The 17,461-nt window shown below is 48.3% G+C and overlaps 1 protein-coding gene across 1 annotated transcript; it reads right to left on the bottom strand.

Moving 5' to 3' along the window:
* Positions 1 to 6,159: 6,159 nt before the first annotated feature.
* On the bottom strand, positions 6,160 to 15,383 carry LOC117998048 (orphan sodium- and chloride-dependent neurotransmitter transporter NTT5-like). Its single transcript, XM_034986573.1, has 4 exons — positions 15,125 to 15,383; positions 14,227 to 14,405; positions 12,471 to 12,712; positions 6,160 to 8,079 (listed from the first exon to the last, which is right to left on the bottom strand). The coding sequence occupies exons 1-4, from the start codon at positions 15,345 to 15,347 to the stop codon at positions 7,755 to 7,757; spliced, it is 969 nt and encodes a 322-aa protein (XP_034842464.1). The 5' UTR covers positions 15,348 to 15,383; the 3' UTR covers positions 6,160 to 7,754.
* Positions 15,384 to 17,461: the final 2,078 nt, after the last annotated feature.

Genomic DNA, 17,461 nt, shown 5'->3' on the forward strand with positions numbered 1-17,461 from the left:
GTGGAGTCCGATGCTTGATTCTTGGGGAAATGGTGAGCATCCAGATCCTTTTGAGATGGGGGCTGGGGCTGGGTTTGAGGTCATTGGTCAGTCTGTTGCCGTATTTTAGATAATCTCCAGGTCTGTTCCCCACTCCCAGGCCCACTCTGCCTGTCTGACTGAGGCCCAGCACCTTTTGTCTGCACTATTTTGATGGTTCTCACTTCAGTGGGACAGAAATCCCAACCGTCTGCACCTGCGTAGTTTCTACTTTCCAGTGGAAAAAGAACTCAGTGATAATAAGCAAATTATTTCCTGGAGTGGGGGTGGGTGGGAGCTATGTACATCTGCTTTGGCAAGAGGGGAACAGATGATGCAAATTTGAGTAGATAACTGCAGAAATGTCTTTAAAGAGTCTAATTAGTGGGAAATTGCAGGCCACACGCACATGGAATTGAGGCAAATATGCATCATTATACATGCAGTTTAACTAAACAACCCATAACAAAGTAAACTGGTAATGACAAGACTGAACTGACAGCAGTTATTAGTTAAATAGCAAGAAACCACCAACAACCATCACATCCCCAAATCACAACCAAAACATCCTTCCTCCAAATTGGAGGAATTCCAACTATCTGCCACTTTGGGTACAGAGTAGCTTTAAATATTGCCAAGTGTTGTGTGGCAACCAGATTTCTCTGGAAGATGTTGAAGTAATTCTCACTAACCCAAGTCATAATAATAATGTAAATGACGATGGTGGCAATATTAATAACAATACTGTTAGACATTTAAAAAATTTCTAACTGCTTACTGCTAGTTTACGGAAATATTGCTGATTTCTTTTGTTTATTGACATGTTCTAAGATTTTGCTAAACTCACTTTATTAGTTCTAGTATAATTTTTGCAGTCTTTGGGATTTTCTCTGTATACAGTCATGCTGTCTGTAAGTAGAGGCAATTTTATTTCATTGTTCCAATTTGTATTTTTTTTTTATCATGGTAAAATATACAGAATACAAAATTTACCATTTTAATCTGTTGGAAGCATGCAACTCAGTAGCATTTAGTACTTCCACAGAGTTGCTCAGTGATTACCATCTATCTCGTTCCAGAAGTGCTCATCACTCCAAACAGGAACCTTGTACCCACTAAGAACTCACTGCTCATTCTTCTCTCCCTCCAGCCCTGGCCACCACCATTCTGCTCTCTAGCTCTCTGGATTTGCCTGTTCTGGATATTTCATACAAATCGAATCATCACACATATGGTCCCTTGTGTTTGACTTCTTTCACTTAGCACAATGTTTTCAAGGTTTATCCATGTTGTATGAGAACTTCATTCCTGCCTACGGTTAATAATATCCATAGTATGTATATATCACTTTTATTTTATCCATTCATCTGTTGATGGACGTTTGGGTGGCTTCTACTTTCTGGCAATTGCAAATAATGCTGCTGTGAACATTCAAGTACAAGTTTTTGCTTGAACACTGTTTTCAGTTATTTTGCGTATAGACCTAGAGTGGAATTTGATATTTCTATTATTAACTTTTTGAGGAACTGCCAAGCTGATTTTCACAGTGGGTGCAACATTTCCTGTTCCCACCACTGATACAGGAGTTTCCGGTTTCTTCAGATCCACACCAACACTTGTTACTTTTCGTTCTCTTTGGTTATCAATATCCTGGTGGGTGTGAAGTGGTGTGTCATTGTGGGTTTGATTTACATTTCCCTAATGACTGAAGACATTGAGCTTCTTTTCATGTGCTTGTCGGCCATTTGTACATCTTTGGAAGGAATGATGTGTTAGTAATGACCTCCACCCAATCACAGTTAGCGAGGGATGGGTGGGGCTTGAATGAAGACAAAAATGAAGGCCCTGCCACCCAAGTCATCAATTGAGGACTACCTGGGCTCAAATAGACATTTCATAGTTTAGGAAAGACACACAGTTGGTCCTGAAGCCTCTAACTATAAAGGAGGTCAACAAGGATCAGCCTTCATGGCTCTTGTATGTCTCACAGGTGGAAAATTTTGCTGAAGATGATGCTTCATGACCTAAGCATGTTAGACTCCTTGGTCCATGTTCCCCAAGAAGGAACATGGACCTGACTTCAACTGATAAAGCACACAGTGGGGGAAAGGAAGCCAAAGTGACCCTGTTGGGTAGGGGCCTTTGGGTCAATTCAATGTGCCATTTTGGCTTCTATTAAATGTATAATTGATGTGTCGTGTGTCCATACCGTGAATGTCCTCTAAGTGTCGGGATTCTCCCATCCAGAGACTGGAGCATGTGTAGTCCTCTCCAGGATACTGTACAGAAACAACAGAATCCCAAAAGGAGAGAGGGAAGTCACAGTGTTCCTGACTTCATGGCTGCGGCGGGACCCAGGGAGGCCCTTTCCCAGTACAACAGCGCCACCTGCTGACACAACCACCGTAAACACACATTTATGAAAAGGCAGCTATTAATTTGCTATTCAGCTCTCCTTGAAAGAGGAGGCCCCACCCATGGAGGCCTCCCGACTCTCTGGCCTTACATCTTCATTCTGGGGTCAGTCAACTTGAACTTGACAACCAGTAAGGTCTGAAATGGTTAAATGTAAGTGGTATATTCAAGAGCACAGCTGCCCTGGTCCTCATGTTAATCTGTTTTGGAATGGGCAAGTGGCAGGAACCCAGCACAAGGAACTATCCCCCACTCCACTGCCTAAAGCAAAACCACGGGCTCCATGGGGCTTTCAATGTACAAAGGTTCCCCTGAACAACGGGGCCTGGTTCATTGCTGGTTGGGCAAAGTTAAAGGCTACTACCCCAAAGCCAACCCTGGAAGGCAGACTGAAGTTTATAGTCAAGGTTTCGGATGGGACTTTCTACTTTCCCTACTCTCCACCAGCATCTGGTATTATTGATTGTTGGAACAGTTTCCTCAAAAATCCACCCAGATTAGATTTCTACCTTTCTCACGTCCTGGTCCACACACCTTAGGCAGGCGGTTTGGTCACTGAATGTGGGTGTTTCCAGAGAGGCTTCAGCTCTTCCAGGCTGTCTCCTGGATAGTGATTGAGGCTGAAGGGGTGAGGGAATTACAAAGACTTATTTTGAAAAATAAGGATCTGGCTCCTGGCTATTCTTGGGTCACCCTCGACTGCCTGGCTGGCAGCCTCGCCCAAAGTGGGACAACTAGGGAGTTCAAACTAAATTCTGCTGTAGCCACCAGCATTCTCTTGTTGGCCTGACACGGCCCCAGATCAGGGGTTGGCAAACTGTAGCCTGTGGGATATTCTGGCCCTTGAGCTAAGAATGATATTTACATTTTTAAAGAGTTATAAAAAACAAATAACAAAAAATATACTATAGAGACCATATGTCCTGCAAAGCCAAAAATATTTATTATCTGGCCCCTTATAGGAAAAGTTTGCTGACTCCTGTCTAAGCTGAAGCTACTTGCTGACTATCCATGTGGCTTAACTAAGCCAATGGAATGGCCATCCAGATCAAGGTTAACAACGAAACCCCTCACCCAAGCCACAAGACCTCATTGCAGGGGGGCCAGAGGTTTCCACTCCACATTCACCAAGACTACCAACCTACCCGCACACAGAGGTCACCTCAAATGTCCTCGTTTTCCCTCCAAGCTTGTGGAAGCACCTCAGATTGGGGAGTGGAGGTCAGATGCCAGCACCCTAGCCGCAAGGGTCAAGAAGTGGTTAACCTGGTATGGAAATGAAAAAGAAAAGGATCCCAGACTAGGGACTGGAAGACCTCAATTCTATTTCCACCTTAGTCGCTGACTGGTTACTTGATCTCAAGGCCATTCTTTCTCTTCTCGGAGATTCCTGCAGTATCCACCCCCTGGTGGGTGAAGGAGCCCAGCAAAGGGCCTGTCTGTTGCCTTGTCTAAGTGTTAACCAAGGCATGGGGGCTTCTTGCAGCCCCTGGGACATTGTCCTCCACGCCAGGACTCCCCAAGCCCAACCTCACACAAAAACAAAGACCCTAGAGCTAGAGCCCTACGTGGTTTAAGATGCATCATCTTCACTGGTTTTTAGCTTACCCTGCCAGACTCTTGGCACACCTGGTTTGTGGTGGCCCGTCCTGCCTCTGAGAGGGGAAGTGACACAGAGGTGAGGGTGAGGGTGGGAAGGGAGACCAGGCCCTCTCCCCGCAGCTCGTTTCCTGAGCCGTGTCATCCCAGACCCAGGGTCCCTGGAGAGCAAGGTGGAGGCAGGAAGCCAGGAGATGTGAGTCTCAGACGCAGGAAAGGCCTGCAAGCTTCTGCCTCTGACCTTTTCAGGGCTCTCCAGATTTGAGTTGTGGACACTATTACACTGGGGATGCAGGAAGAAAAATTTAGAATTTCTATTTATACCTACTTTTTTAACAGAAGTAAGCAAAACAAATTAAGCTTTACTGATATTAAGTATGTAGAATGACAGTAGTTCACAAGTAGATTTTCTACATATGTTGGGAATATTTTCTCAAAAAATTGTCACGGATAAGGGAGTGTGATAAGGGATGTTTAGAGATCTCTGAGGTAAATGAAAGTGTGACTGGGCAGGCAGAGATTTGGGAGGTGATTTGGAACCAGAGTGGGTGGTGATGGGAGCTGGCATTGATTCTCAAGGTCATGACCTTTGGGGATGGGGAGTTGCCCAGGAAGTCTCTAAGAGGTGTGGCTTCTAGAAGGTGCCTCCACCTCCTGAGCTGCCTTAACTCCATTTGGTGTTTGAAGAGGCAGGGTGGTTACCTATGCCCACAGACAACCCTAATAAGCTCTAAGTTCTCCAAGACTCCTTGGTCCTGAGCCCACAGAAACCAGGTGCTTACCTCATGATGCCCAAGTGGGTGGGCGACTCTACCCCAAGTAAGAATGAAGCATGATAGCCAGAGAGGACCACCTGCCTACTGCTGATCTGGGCATGCTCCCCTCTTGGTAGGAGTAGTGAGATGATAACGATGAGACATATTTAGTATGGTCACCAAACCGAGTTAGATTTAAGGGTTAGCACACTTTCTGGATTGAGTAATACTGGTTGCTACAAAGTTCCCCAATGCTTTGTTTCAACTCCAGAACAAGGGGGAACGTAGAAACTCTGTATCTGTGTCCCAAAGGGAGAGGAGATTGGAGTCACCAGACTGGACACTCAGTTCACCAGAGGTTGGTGATTTGGAGGGTATATGTGTAGAAGGAGGCCGACAGAAAAAACACTGTGCCCACAGCCTGTGCATGGGGTCTCAGGGGATTGATTTATTGACTCAGCATTGTTATCCTAGCCCATTCTGAGAGCGTAGCCCTGGAGAAGTTAGCCAGTGATCCAGTTTGGTGGTGGAGTTTGGGGTTTGGAGGGAACACTGGCTGTCTCCATGATAACTGGGAAGGCTGGGTCCTAGAAAGTGCTATGAAGCCCATCCCCATCATGCCAACATGGTACTCCCTCCTCACAGGGAGAAAGGAGGCACTAGGTCCAGCCCTGTGAACAGCTGAGTTGATTTCTTCGTCTGAATTCTCCAATCCCAGAGCAGAATGTTCCACTTAGCAGAACTGGTATTATTCCAGGAGAGGAAAGAGCTCCTGAGTTGTCCATTTCTTTCCAAGGCCAAATGAGTGGTTCCTAGGCAGAATTTCCATGTGCCCCTCCCCCTCCTTTCCTGCAGAACCAATTATTTCTGTGGCAAAACGGACACTAAGGCCACCCGTTACTGGACAGATTTGCTGCCTTGGAAAAATGGGTGGTGTCACCAGTTACTGAACAGAGTTCTCGTGCCGCTTTTCTTCTTTGGTCCCTGTGTGCTGGTCACTGTTGTCTATGGCTGTTGAGGCCGGGCTCACCTGCCTTGAAGCTGGTAGGCTGAGACTCCTTATGGACCATGTGGATGTCAGGGAGGTAAGGACAGGCAGGCTGAACCAGGAAGAGCTCTGGCTGTTCCTACTCGAGGGCAGGCTGAACCGCCATGGGTTCTGGTTCAGCCCCCTAATCAAGGGCAGGCTGAGCTTCCTGGAGGAGCTTTCACTGTTTCCCTCCTGGGGCTTCACGGGGCGCTTAGGCAACTGTAACGGCTTGGGGGGCACCAAGGGCATCTTTTTGGACTGTAGCTTTTCAAAGGGATCAGAAGCAATGTGGTCCTGGAGGTACCACCAGTGTTGAAGTGAGTAGCCTGGGATCGGCAGGAAGGTGAGGATGCTGAGGAGGGTGACCCAGCCCAGGGTGCTCTGCAGGTAGGGCTGTTTTACCTCCTGGCTCTTGAGGCAGAGAGAAGGGAGCAGGATGGGAGGAGGTGGCGGTGAGGGGATTTCAATCCATGTGATGCTGGGGATCAGGTTCCTCAGGGGCTGGGAAGCTGGCTAAAGGGTCCCTGGGGATGGAAGCCCGGGGAGATCTGATCTGGAGATCAGATGAGGGGTGCCGAGTGGGGCGGGGGGAGTCTCACCATACTGCTGTTCCAGGCAATGTAGTGGGGGGGTTCTGTCTGGTAGAGCTGCATGAGGCAGATGGTGGTCAGGGCCAGCAGCCCAGGCAGGGTCACGTAGCACCACAGGACAGTGAAGAAGGACCACAACGGGCGGCCCAGATCACCGAATATTTCTTCTCTGACCCTGGGGTGGGGGCAATGGGCAGAGATGTCTGGAAGGAGCCCTCCTCTGGCCACCAGGGCCTGGAGATCTTGGGAGGGTGGGTCTGCCAGACCTCTGGTTCTCTCACCAGTTTGCAACTCATAGGGGCTTACCAAGCCCTGCTGGGCCCTCCCCGAGGCTGGGACCTGCATCTGGTCTCCTCATGGGAGCCCCCTGATCCAGGGGGAGTGCCGGGCTCCAGCCCTCTGCCTTCAGAATATCCCATGTGGCCCATGGTAATGGAAGCTGAGTCTCCTGGTTTCTGACTACTCTTTCTGTCAGGACCCACCTGGTTGCCCTCCGATCACTCCCTCCTGCACCCCAGTGCTATTAGCTAGACCCCCCTGCTGTGGGATGGACAGAGGGAGCAGATCATGCCCCCCTTCTCCTCAGAGACCTGGGATGGGTCCCTGGCTGGGCAGACCCCAGGGCTTGGACATCACCTCCTAGCTCCGTAGATCCAGGCCAGGGCCACATTCTGGAAGGCCACAATGATGATAAGGATCAGCGGGACCAGGCAGTCATCAAACAAGGACATTATGTAGCTGCCAGAATGACTGGTGAAGATGAGGCTGCCCAGAAAACCTCCCAAGCAGACGATCACTGTGGCAAAGGCAGGTTTTTGTGTACACACAGGTCTGTGTGTAGGGCTGGGCCAGGGGTCGAAGTGAGCCCAGGAGATTGGGGTGACCTGGGGAGAAGGGTGAGAATCCACAGTACCTGACAGCAGCTTGGGATGCCTCCTGAAGATGGAGATGGAGTTCTGGAGGGGACAGACAATGCCTTCCAAGATCCTTATCGAGGTGTTCAGCCCCATGATGACCAGGGTCAAGAAGAAGAGGATGGCCCAGAAAGAGGAACCAGGGAACAACGAGACGGCTTGGGAGAAGGCTGCGAATGCCAGGCCGGGACCCTCCATGAACTGTGGGGGAGAAGGGCCCTCAGGCAGTGGTGGGTCTGGATGGGGGGAATGGTGCAGTGATCGAGTAGCAATGTCTGTGTTGGACAGAGGAAAGAGACACAGAGCGGTGGGCGGATGGCAGAAGGCTGAGTGTTTGCTGAGCTGGGTGAGCTTCACCTCTCGGGGCCTCAGGCTCCTCCTCTAACAAATTGGGATCCTAGGGTTGATGTGAGAATTAAAGTCAAGTGACAACTTAGCAAAGATCCTGGTACATACACAATGGTGGTGGAGACATGACCGTAACTGTTGCCTGCCTCAGACAATGCATGGGGTGGCCCCCAGGGTCCTCTGGGGGCCTTTGGGAAGCACCCTCCTGCACCCACAAACACACCTTTTCCTTCTGTGTCTTGATGCTGCAGGATGGGGTGGAGTGGATGACCTGGTACTGGAGGTGTTGAGGGAGATTGCTGATCCACTCTAGATAGTCCAGGGAGGGCAAGAGTAGGATGTCCTCTGGGGGCTTGGCATCCTGAGGCAGCACGCCCTTTTTTATCAGGTTCATCAGCTTTGAGACGCTCCTGAACGGGAAGCAGAGGCGAGGAAAGGTGGTGACCAGGCTGACTCCCCTGCTCTCTGCAAACCAGGGCAGGGGGGACTGGAGAGGAAAGTGAGTGGCCCGAGATGAGAGCAGCTGAGTAACAAGGGCCACTGGACATGGCCTGGAAGCTCATCATGTGGACTTGGGGTGAACTGCCCTGGGGATTCCACCTAAGGGGCAGAAGATTCTATATTTGTAGTAGCTAAGATTCCTCAGTGTTATGCAGTGAACAGTTCCCCCACCCCCGGCTAAATTCATATGTTCACGTCCTAACCGCCCCCCCAACCCTGCTACCTCTGAATGTGAACTTCTTTGGAAATAGGGTTGTTACAGAGGTAATTAAAGATGAGATCATCCTGGGTGGCCCCTGATCCAATATGACTGGTGTCCTTATAAAAAGGGGGAAATTTGGGCACACACACACAGGGAGAACCCCATGTAAGGGCGAAGGCAGACACCTACAAGCCAAGGAACACCAAAGATTGCCAGCAAACCACCAGAAGAGGCATGGGACCAATTCTCCCCCATCATCCTCAGAAAGAAGCAACTCTGCCAACACACTGATCTCAGATTTCTGCCTCAGAACTGCGAGGGGATAGATTTTTGTTTTGGCCATGCAGTCTGTGGGACTTTGTGATGGCAGCCCTGGAGAACGAATACACTCAGAATTGTCTCTCTTTTTGGACCTAGGTTTAGAGTGCTGTGATAATCAAGCCCGTTCACGATCATTCTCCTCAACCAGTGGAGCAAAGTCTGTTTAAAATTTTCCCTCCTTCAAGTCTGAATTTCACTCTTTCCTTCATGCCTACAGCTATTCACTTTCATGTGCTTGACTAATAACATTAAATACGGGTATTTCTTTGTAAAAAAAAGAAATACACAGTTTTTAAAAAGATTTTATTTATTTATTTGACAGAGAGAGAGAGAGAGCACAAGCAGGAGGAGCGGTAGAGAGAGAGGGAGAAGCAGGCTCCCCGCTGAGCAGGGAGCCCGATGTGGGGCTTGATCCCAGGACCCCGGGATCATGACCTGAGCTGAAGGCAGACACTTAACCGACTGAGCCACCGAGGTGCCCCAAGAAATATGTTTTGTGTGTCATCACTTGAGTGTCATTGTGTTTTGGTTTTCTATTTCTTACTTTTATTCCCTCAGTTTTTCTGGCAATATCTCTGCAGTGATGAGTTTATGTCTGGTTTGTCGTTCCTGCCTGTTGCCCTCTGCTGCATTTGCAACCCACATTTTATACTCTATTCCCCAAATAATGACCCCACTCCCTGCGATTACAAACATTGCCACAATAATCATCCATTAGCAGGGCTCATGTGAGGACTTCTCTAGGATACACAGTTGGGAATGGGGATCACTGGGCCATAAATACTGTGCTTGCTTAATTTAAGGAAATGCTAGGAGAGCTCAGCTGTCTTCTGTCCTCCTGATTAGAAAACTTTGATAATCCATACCTCCACTTTTCCTTACCTAAAGAGAGTAACCTAGAGCCTTGCTACTCTAAGTAGAAGCTCCCTGGAGGGGCAGCATCACTTGGGAACTTGGTAGAAATGCAGAATCTTGGGTGCATCCCAGACTTTCCTTTGCTCTAACGCTGATTCATAATGGCCACTGCAGTTTGAGAAGCTCTATATAATCAAGGGCAAGGAGCTCATGCGGCAGATCTTCTAGGGCCGCACTAATATGATAGCCACTAGGCACATAATTTATGTCAACTAAAATTAATTAAAATGATATAAAATGAGGGCACCTGGGTGGCTCGGCCGGTTAAGCATCTGCCTTCGGCTCACATCATGATTCGGGGTCCTGGGATGGAGTCCCGTATTGGGTTCCCTGCTCAGCAGGGAGTCTGCTTCTCCCTCTACCCTTCTCCCCTGCTCATGATCTTTCTCTCTCAAATAGATAAACAGATAAATAAAATCTTTTTAAAATTATATAAGATGAAAAATTCAGTTCCTTGGTCGCATTTGCATTATTTGGCCACATTCACCACATTTCGAATGTTCTAGCTACTTGTGGCTGGTATCTACGAGAGTGGATAGTGCAGGTATAGAAAGTTTCTGGCATCACAAAGAGTTCTACTGGACAGTGCTGCCTGAAGAGCTGATGGTTCTCCCTGGAATCAACAAGGAGCTTTTTAAAAAAACAAACTCAGTCTTCATTGAGCTATAATTTAGAGACAATAAAAAGCACAGATATTAAATGTACACTTCAGTGAGTATTGACAATGACCCAATCAAGATACAGAGTATTTCCACCACCCCACAGAATTACTTTGGGCGCCTTTCCAGGGCGCTCCCTCCATTCCAGAGACCACTACGGATTTCCGTCACTACACATTCATTTTGCCTATTCCTAGATTTCGTATAGATTCATAAAGTGTGTGGTCTTTTATGTCTGGCTTGTTACAAGCAATATAATGTCTGACATGCATCTGTGTTGGTGCATGTATCCACAGTTCATTCATTTTTATTGGTAGATAGTACTCCACTGGTTGAATAAATATTCTAAGATCTGTTATCGGTTCACCTCCCGACAGACATTTGGGTTGCTTGGAGTTTTGGCCATTACAAATTAAGCTGAAAGCAAGATTTCCTGCCCTAATTCTCTCTCCTTTCCTCTCCTTCTGCAATTCCAATTATACATCTATTAGTCCTCTAGGTCACTGAGGCTCTTCTCCAGTTTTTCTCATTCTTCTTGTCCTTTCTGTGCTTCCCTTTGTAGAACTTCTATTTACCCTGTCCTCAAATTAACGGATCTTTTATTCTGCTGGTTCCAGTCTAAACTAAATACATCAGTGAAACTTTGTCTTCATCTACTTTTTGAGTTCTAAAATTTCCATGTGGTCCTTTTTTAGATTTTCTGTATCTTCTCTAAAATATCTCCATGGCTTCCATTATATTCATCTTTTCTCTTAAATCTTTTAATATTTATAATGGTTGTTTTAAAATTCTTGTCTGCTAATTCTAATGTCTGGATGATCTTTGGGTCTTCTTTTTTCTCTTGGCTATGGATTATATGGTTTTTGGGATGTTTGAGGGTTTTTAATTCCATGTTGGACATTGCATAGAGAACAACAAAGGAGAAAGGTATGTTATTTGTTTTATTTTGTGTAGTCTCAATACATTTAAGCCTTTTATTCCAACAGGCAGCTATAATGGGCTATTTAAGAGTTTTCTAAGCACTGAGGCAAGCTGGGGTTGGGGGACAGTTTTAATTAGTTGAGTTTTTTCTCTGCCCTCAAATGGGATTAAGGAGGGCTCACTTTGTCCTCGAGCCACGCCCCCAACTTTCTGCACAACCCCCTCCCCCCGGCGAGGATTAATTTCTTTGATGTTGTCATCATTTGGGTTGGAATGGGCTGGATCGTAGCTGTAGATGTTTTTGGTTTATCTTTGTATTCAGCTCCAGTGGGGCCACAAATCTGAGCACCATGAGACCATGCATGATAGCTCCTCTGCTTGCTAGCCTTGTCTCTGTTCCAGTTCTGCCACTTCTCCAAAATAATTCCTGGGAATAGAGAGGAAAACTGTCGGGCCGAGCAATTTATTTGTTGGGGGCTTGTTGTGATTCCAACACCTACTGGCAGCCCGTACTGTGATTAAATGCTTGCATGATTTCTTCTTGTCTGTGCAAGGTCTCTCCATCCATGACAGGCCTGCACCTTCAGCCACGTGCCCCTGGGCCAGGCGCGTATCCCCATTCACGGCTCTTTGCTCACATATGATGAACTCATCACTCTCCAGTATTTAGTTCATTAAAGCTCCTTTGTGTCCTCTGCTTTTCAGTAACGTTACAGGAAAGTATTAGTTTTATTTTTTCCATTTTTAAAATTGCTGTACCAAGGAAGCATGGACTTTTGCAGCCTTCAACATCCTAACTGGAAGAGAAACTCCACCTTGGAGATTAAAAAAAAAAAAATCCCAGTGCCTGAATGCCTCCCAGATCAAGTAAATCAGAATCTCTGGAAGTGAGACTCAGGTGTGTCAGTGTTTTCTAAGGCTCCCCAAGTGATTCCAACATGCAGCCGAGGCCAGTAACCTCTGACTGTGGCTCAGAATGCTGTTAACAACCTCCTTTGTGAGTTAAATAATTGATTTTGAAATCTTCTTTGCACCATTTGCAATTTACGGAAGCCTTCAGACAGTCTTGTCTCTGGGACTATTATCTATAAAGTGGTGGCTATTAGAATATTATAAGTTGGCAGTTTTCTCTGAGAATATGATATTACTACAACTATTATGATTGTTGTTGTTACCATTATTAGTGGAGAGGCCTGAGTCTGAAGGCCCATGAGGCTGGGGGATTGCTAAGGTACAGGAAAGGAGACCTCTTGTTGGATCTGCAAGGCTGTTAATTACTTACTTCTCAACACAGGTGGGACCACTGGTAGCGGCCCAGAACCCCAGCACTATAAAGATGATGGATGTGACCAGCAGTGAGGTCCCCAGGTTGACGAGGGCCACCAAGGAGGCCATCTGGATATAGTTGTCTTCTCCACTCTTGTAGGAGGAGAAGTTGATGGTGGTGCCCATGCCCAGGCCCAAGGAATAGAGCACATGGCCTCCTGCCTGACGCCACAGGTCCAGAGAGGCCCAGGCTGAGAGCTGTGGATGGGGATGAGAGAGAGACGTTTGGGGGTGAGCTTGAGAGTTGACCCATCGGTGAACTGGAAGAGGGATGAGCTGGGGTGGAGAGCAGAGGGATGAGGAGCAGGCTGGGAGCAGAAAGGAAGATGTCGGAGAAGGAGAGTCAGAGAAGGACTGGGGAGTTGGGGGAGGGAGAAGGTTTGGCGTCCCCAGCCTCACCTCTGTGGTCACCATACGTCTGAGGCTGGCAACTGCGCCCTCCAAGAAGAGGCCTCGGATGAGGAAGCAGAGGAGGAGGATGTAGGGGAGGAATACTGTGAAAATCAGGATCTGGCCAGGTGGGTCAGGACAGAAACCAGAAGTCAGGAGAAGTGGGGAGGAGGGGGAGGCAGAGGCAAGCATTAACAGGGAACGCAGGTCAGCAGGAGTAGAGAAGTGGGGATGAGCCAGGTTAAGGTGGCCTGGGTGCAACATGAAGGAGCTGTAGGAGGATTATTCTAGGGAGACAACAATGTTGTTTGGGGGAACATCCACCAATAAATAAGCTGCTCAGAGGTGAGGGGTGAGACCCCAAGTAAAGATGGTTTTTAAATGGTAGGGCAGTTGGACATTATTACTTCATAGGCCTGGGTTTTATGGTCTGTGCATGAGTTAAGGCTGCATGGAACAACATCACAGGTGAAGGGGGAGGAACAGCAATTGAGAAGAGACTTTGGGAGGAAGTAACACGGTCAATGGGAATTTTAAAGTATTTCTGGTTCTTTTTGCTCTGGGATAGGAGGGTAAGGCCCTCTCTCTCAGTGTGCCCCTACTAAGCCTTTAGTATAATCTGCTTTTGTGTGAGTGGTTTATCTTGGAGGTTGTGGAGAGAATGGTGAGGTGAGCCTCCAGGGACACATAGGGTGACTGCGTGAGTAGATGCAGGGGCCAAAAGCTACAGGTAAAGCTAACCAAAATGACCGGACACACACACTGAAATAAATGTTCTGTGTAAAGAGAATATGATCCAGGTGCCAGGGGCATGCATTGGAAGTATGGACTGGACTAAAATGGGAAACTCTGGAGAGGAACCAGTGGCAACTAGCTCTCTCAGGGATTAACAGGCGCTGTCAACATGCAGGCAGCTGCAGAATGCAAGGCTCAGGCGGAGAGGCTGTGGTCTGCTCTAGAAAGTCTCCACTGCTGTGACTTGGGGGTGAGGGATGGTGAAGAGGGAGCTGGGTCAGTACAAGGCCCTCGTTCCTGCCATGGGTGGGAGAGGAGCAGTTCTTTGTGAGAGGAGTGGTTGATGCCGCGGCCTGGGGAGATTATAGCACCTTCCTCAGGACCCCTGGATGGCGGAGCCAGGAGTCCTGGCCCCCCTCCTCTTTATCCCCTACAAGTCTGGGAGACTCTAGGAGTGGGGAAGGGTCACGGGGATTAGAGAAGAGAGGTCAACAGGAAGGAGTTGGACGGTGTCGGGTGGGAAGCCTCAGAATATTTGGATTTGCGAACATGAAGGGGTAGAGGAGTCCGTGGTCAGGGTGGCTTACCGGCATTGAAGTCTTTAGCCCTGTGATCATGGTTAAGAAGAGGAGGCACCAGGCTGCGAAGATGCCCAGGATGAGGTGCAGGACAAGGGCCTCGACCCCTTCTTCAATGTGGCCTGAGGCACTCAGGGTGGTGTGATACCAGAAATACTGGTGGGACACAGTCTGAAGGCAAGAGAGGTCTGGGGGGGACGCAGGTGCTTAGGCACCACCTCGCTTGGTATCTTGGCCCTGCTCTTCGCTTCCTCCCCTTGGACTCTCACTCCCTGTCTCTTGCTCCTTGGTGCCCTTGCCTCCCGTGGCCCTGCTGGCCTTCTCGCTCCCTCTCCTCACCAGTGACATTGATGGTCTTCACCAGTGGGCACTGGTTCCAGGGCAGGAAGTTAGCAAAGGAGTTGCCCAGGTAGGAAAGGCTCCAGGTGATGATGATGCTTTTATACAAGCTCATCAAGATGCACACCTAGGGGTGGACACGGTGGGCCTGAGGGACAGGATGGACAGAGACGGGGGACCTGGAGACCACAAGGGGTGAGTTGGGATGCCTCTTGGCTGGGCCCCTCATTCACCAATATGCTAGCGTATCCTGTGCCGCCCAGCCAGGGGATGAGCTGCTTCCAGACCCGGATGTTGTCCACACGCAGCCAATGCCCCATGATCATCTCCATGTATAAGAGGGGAATCCCGAACAAGAGGAGCATGAAGAAGTACATCAGGATAAAGCTGCCTGAAGAAGGGAGCCAGGAGCTGTGCTCAGGCAGCCAGGAGTCCTGGCCCCCCCCCCCCTTTATCCCCTACAAGTCTGGGCAAACCTCTAGTTCTTTCCTCCCCCAGGACCCAGGAGTATAGGCTCCAAGCCTGAACACTCCTTCCTGAAACTCAGGAGCCAGGCCCCTGGCCTTACCTCCTCCGTTCCGTTGACACAGGTAGGGGAAACGCCATATGCTGCTTAGCCCAATGGAGAAGGCAACCTGAATCAAGATGTTCTTAGTTCTTTTAGTCTGAGCAAAGTAATTTTGGGTCTTGGTGGCCAGAATCTCCTTGCCTGTGAGCTTCCAGGATGGGGGTGAGGAACTTGTGGGTTCTCTGGGAGTCTCTTCCTCTGATAGTTCTTCAAGGGACTCCATGACTTTCTTCTTACAGGCCAACTAACTTTCAGGGAATCTTGGGGTCGCCAAGAAGAGCAGACTTTAAGGGCTATGTCTCAGATACCAGCCTGTAAAAGTTCATGACAGCAGGGTTTTAGAGCAAACAAAGGGCCAGAATTTAACTCTTGGCCCTTCTCACTGGTTGAACTCTGGGCAAATAACTTCATCTCTCTGAGACTCAGGTTAGTTTTTTTTCCCTCATCTTACAAGCACAGACGACTTTCAAGATACTTAATAACTGTAACAGCGTGAGCACCAATCAGAACGAAGGCCAGCCATAACCGCTGGAGTGACAGCTTAACATCAGCCCCGGCAGCCCTGTTTGATAGGATTAAAAATGATGTAACGGGAGTGCCAAGGACACAGCAAACACTCCAGCACTCAGGTTCCTTTCCTTTGTCCTTCTGATCTACTTGGCCCAGCTAATGCACACAAAACAAACTTATCACAACCATGGAGCTCTCAAAACACACAGACTCCTCCTGCCTTTGAATCTGCCAGCCTCACTCTTCCAGACTCTGATTCAGTAGATCTAAGGTTGGATCTAGAGGATTGGTAGAATTCGGAAGCTTCCTTGGGGTTCGATTTCTGGAAAGGCAGCCTGAGAGCTCTGTGGACCCATTCCTTAGTGAAACAAGCACAACTTGTGACCATTGCAAAGAAAGGAATATTTAAGGTCTTTGGAAATTGTCCTAAGGGCATGCAGCCAATGAAGAAACATTTATTCAAGAAAATCTAGTAAAACTCTCTGAGAACAATGAGAGCCAGTGGCATTGGACCCACAGTCTGCTCTCTCCCTCCTTACTCCTGGCCTAGTGCTATGGAAACTGCACAGGGTTCCCTCTCTCCCCAGCTCCCACTCAGAGGCTAGGGAATCTTCCCAGGAGGGGCAGACCACCAGCATTTCGCATTCCTTTTCAGTGACGTGTTACAGACACTAAATTCCAGACATGTGTGGTATAAGTAAAGGTCAGGAGCCCCCTTCTTCCACTCCCTCATTTCTGGCATGGCATACTGGGAATACTGGGGCCCTAGTCTCCCCCGACCCCAGCTCATTGGTGAGGTGGAGGTTATATGCTAGGAGGGGCAAGTCAGTAAGACCAGAGGCTAATGCTCCACATAGCATCCTGCTCCAAAAGCACTCAGAGAGAAGCAGGCCACTGTTCCCATCCAGCTCTGAAGATCTTGTCCTGGGAGAGAGGCCTTCAGAACACATGGGCCCAGAAGTGCTTCCTGGAAGAACTGACTTAATTTGAGGCAGAGTGTGAGGAAGTTGAATCCTAAGGGCACACTCAAATTCAGTGGAGGTTTTGGGGGTAGCAATTAAGAGGAGGCTGGTAGGGGCACCTGGGTGGCTCAGTCGTTGAGCGTCTGCCTTCAGCTCAGGTCATGATCCCAGGGTCCTGGGATCGAGCCCCACATCGGGCTCCCTGCTCTGCAGGAAGCCTACTTCTCACTCTCCCACTCCCCCTGCTTGTGTTCCCTCTCTCGCTGTCTCTCTCTCTCTGTCAAATAAAATCTTTAAAAAAAAAAAAAAAGAGGAGGCTGGTAACTTCATGAAGATGCAATAAAGACAAAGTTTTGTCACCAGAAGCCCCGCACCACAGGAAATACTACTTGGGTCTACTTGGCGGATTCCTCTGTAAGAAGGGACATTATCCTGGATGGAAGGTTGGACATGCAGAAAGGAATCGAGAGTAATGAAAACGTAAATCTGTGGATAAAATGGAGACTGCACAGAAACAGTAACAGTAACATCTTACTTGGTTTTAATTAAGTGAAGAATAAGAATTACATGACATCAAAGATTTGGAGGGCGGCAAATGGAACTGAATTGTTGTAAGTACTTTGTGTCGTCTAAGAAGAGGATAAATGTAAAGTGGGGACGCAAGCACCCGCAGACCCCACAGTTTAGGCATAGGGCTCCGAGCGGCTTCTGACCAGTCATGGGGCCCTTAGTTACTGTTAAAGGAACTTGTAAAATTGCCTCAGGAAATACTATCAAGTTGCCTTTTGAAAAGTCTGTGGGGTGCTGTTCTACCTGAGATAACAAATCTCACGTGCAGTGTTTGCAAGAAAACATCATAATTTGC

The sequence above is a fragment of the Mirounga leonina genome, unplaced genomic scaffold (genome assembly GCF_011800145.1).
Source record: "Mirounga leonina isolate KUSES-001 unplaced genomic scaffold, KU_Mleo_1.0 Mir_376, whole genome shotgun sequence".
In the NCBI taxonomy this organism is placed as follows: Eukaryota; Metazoa; Chordata; class Mammalia; order Carnivora; family Phocidae; genus Mirounga; species Mirounga leonina.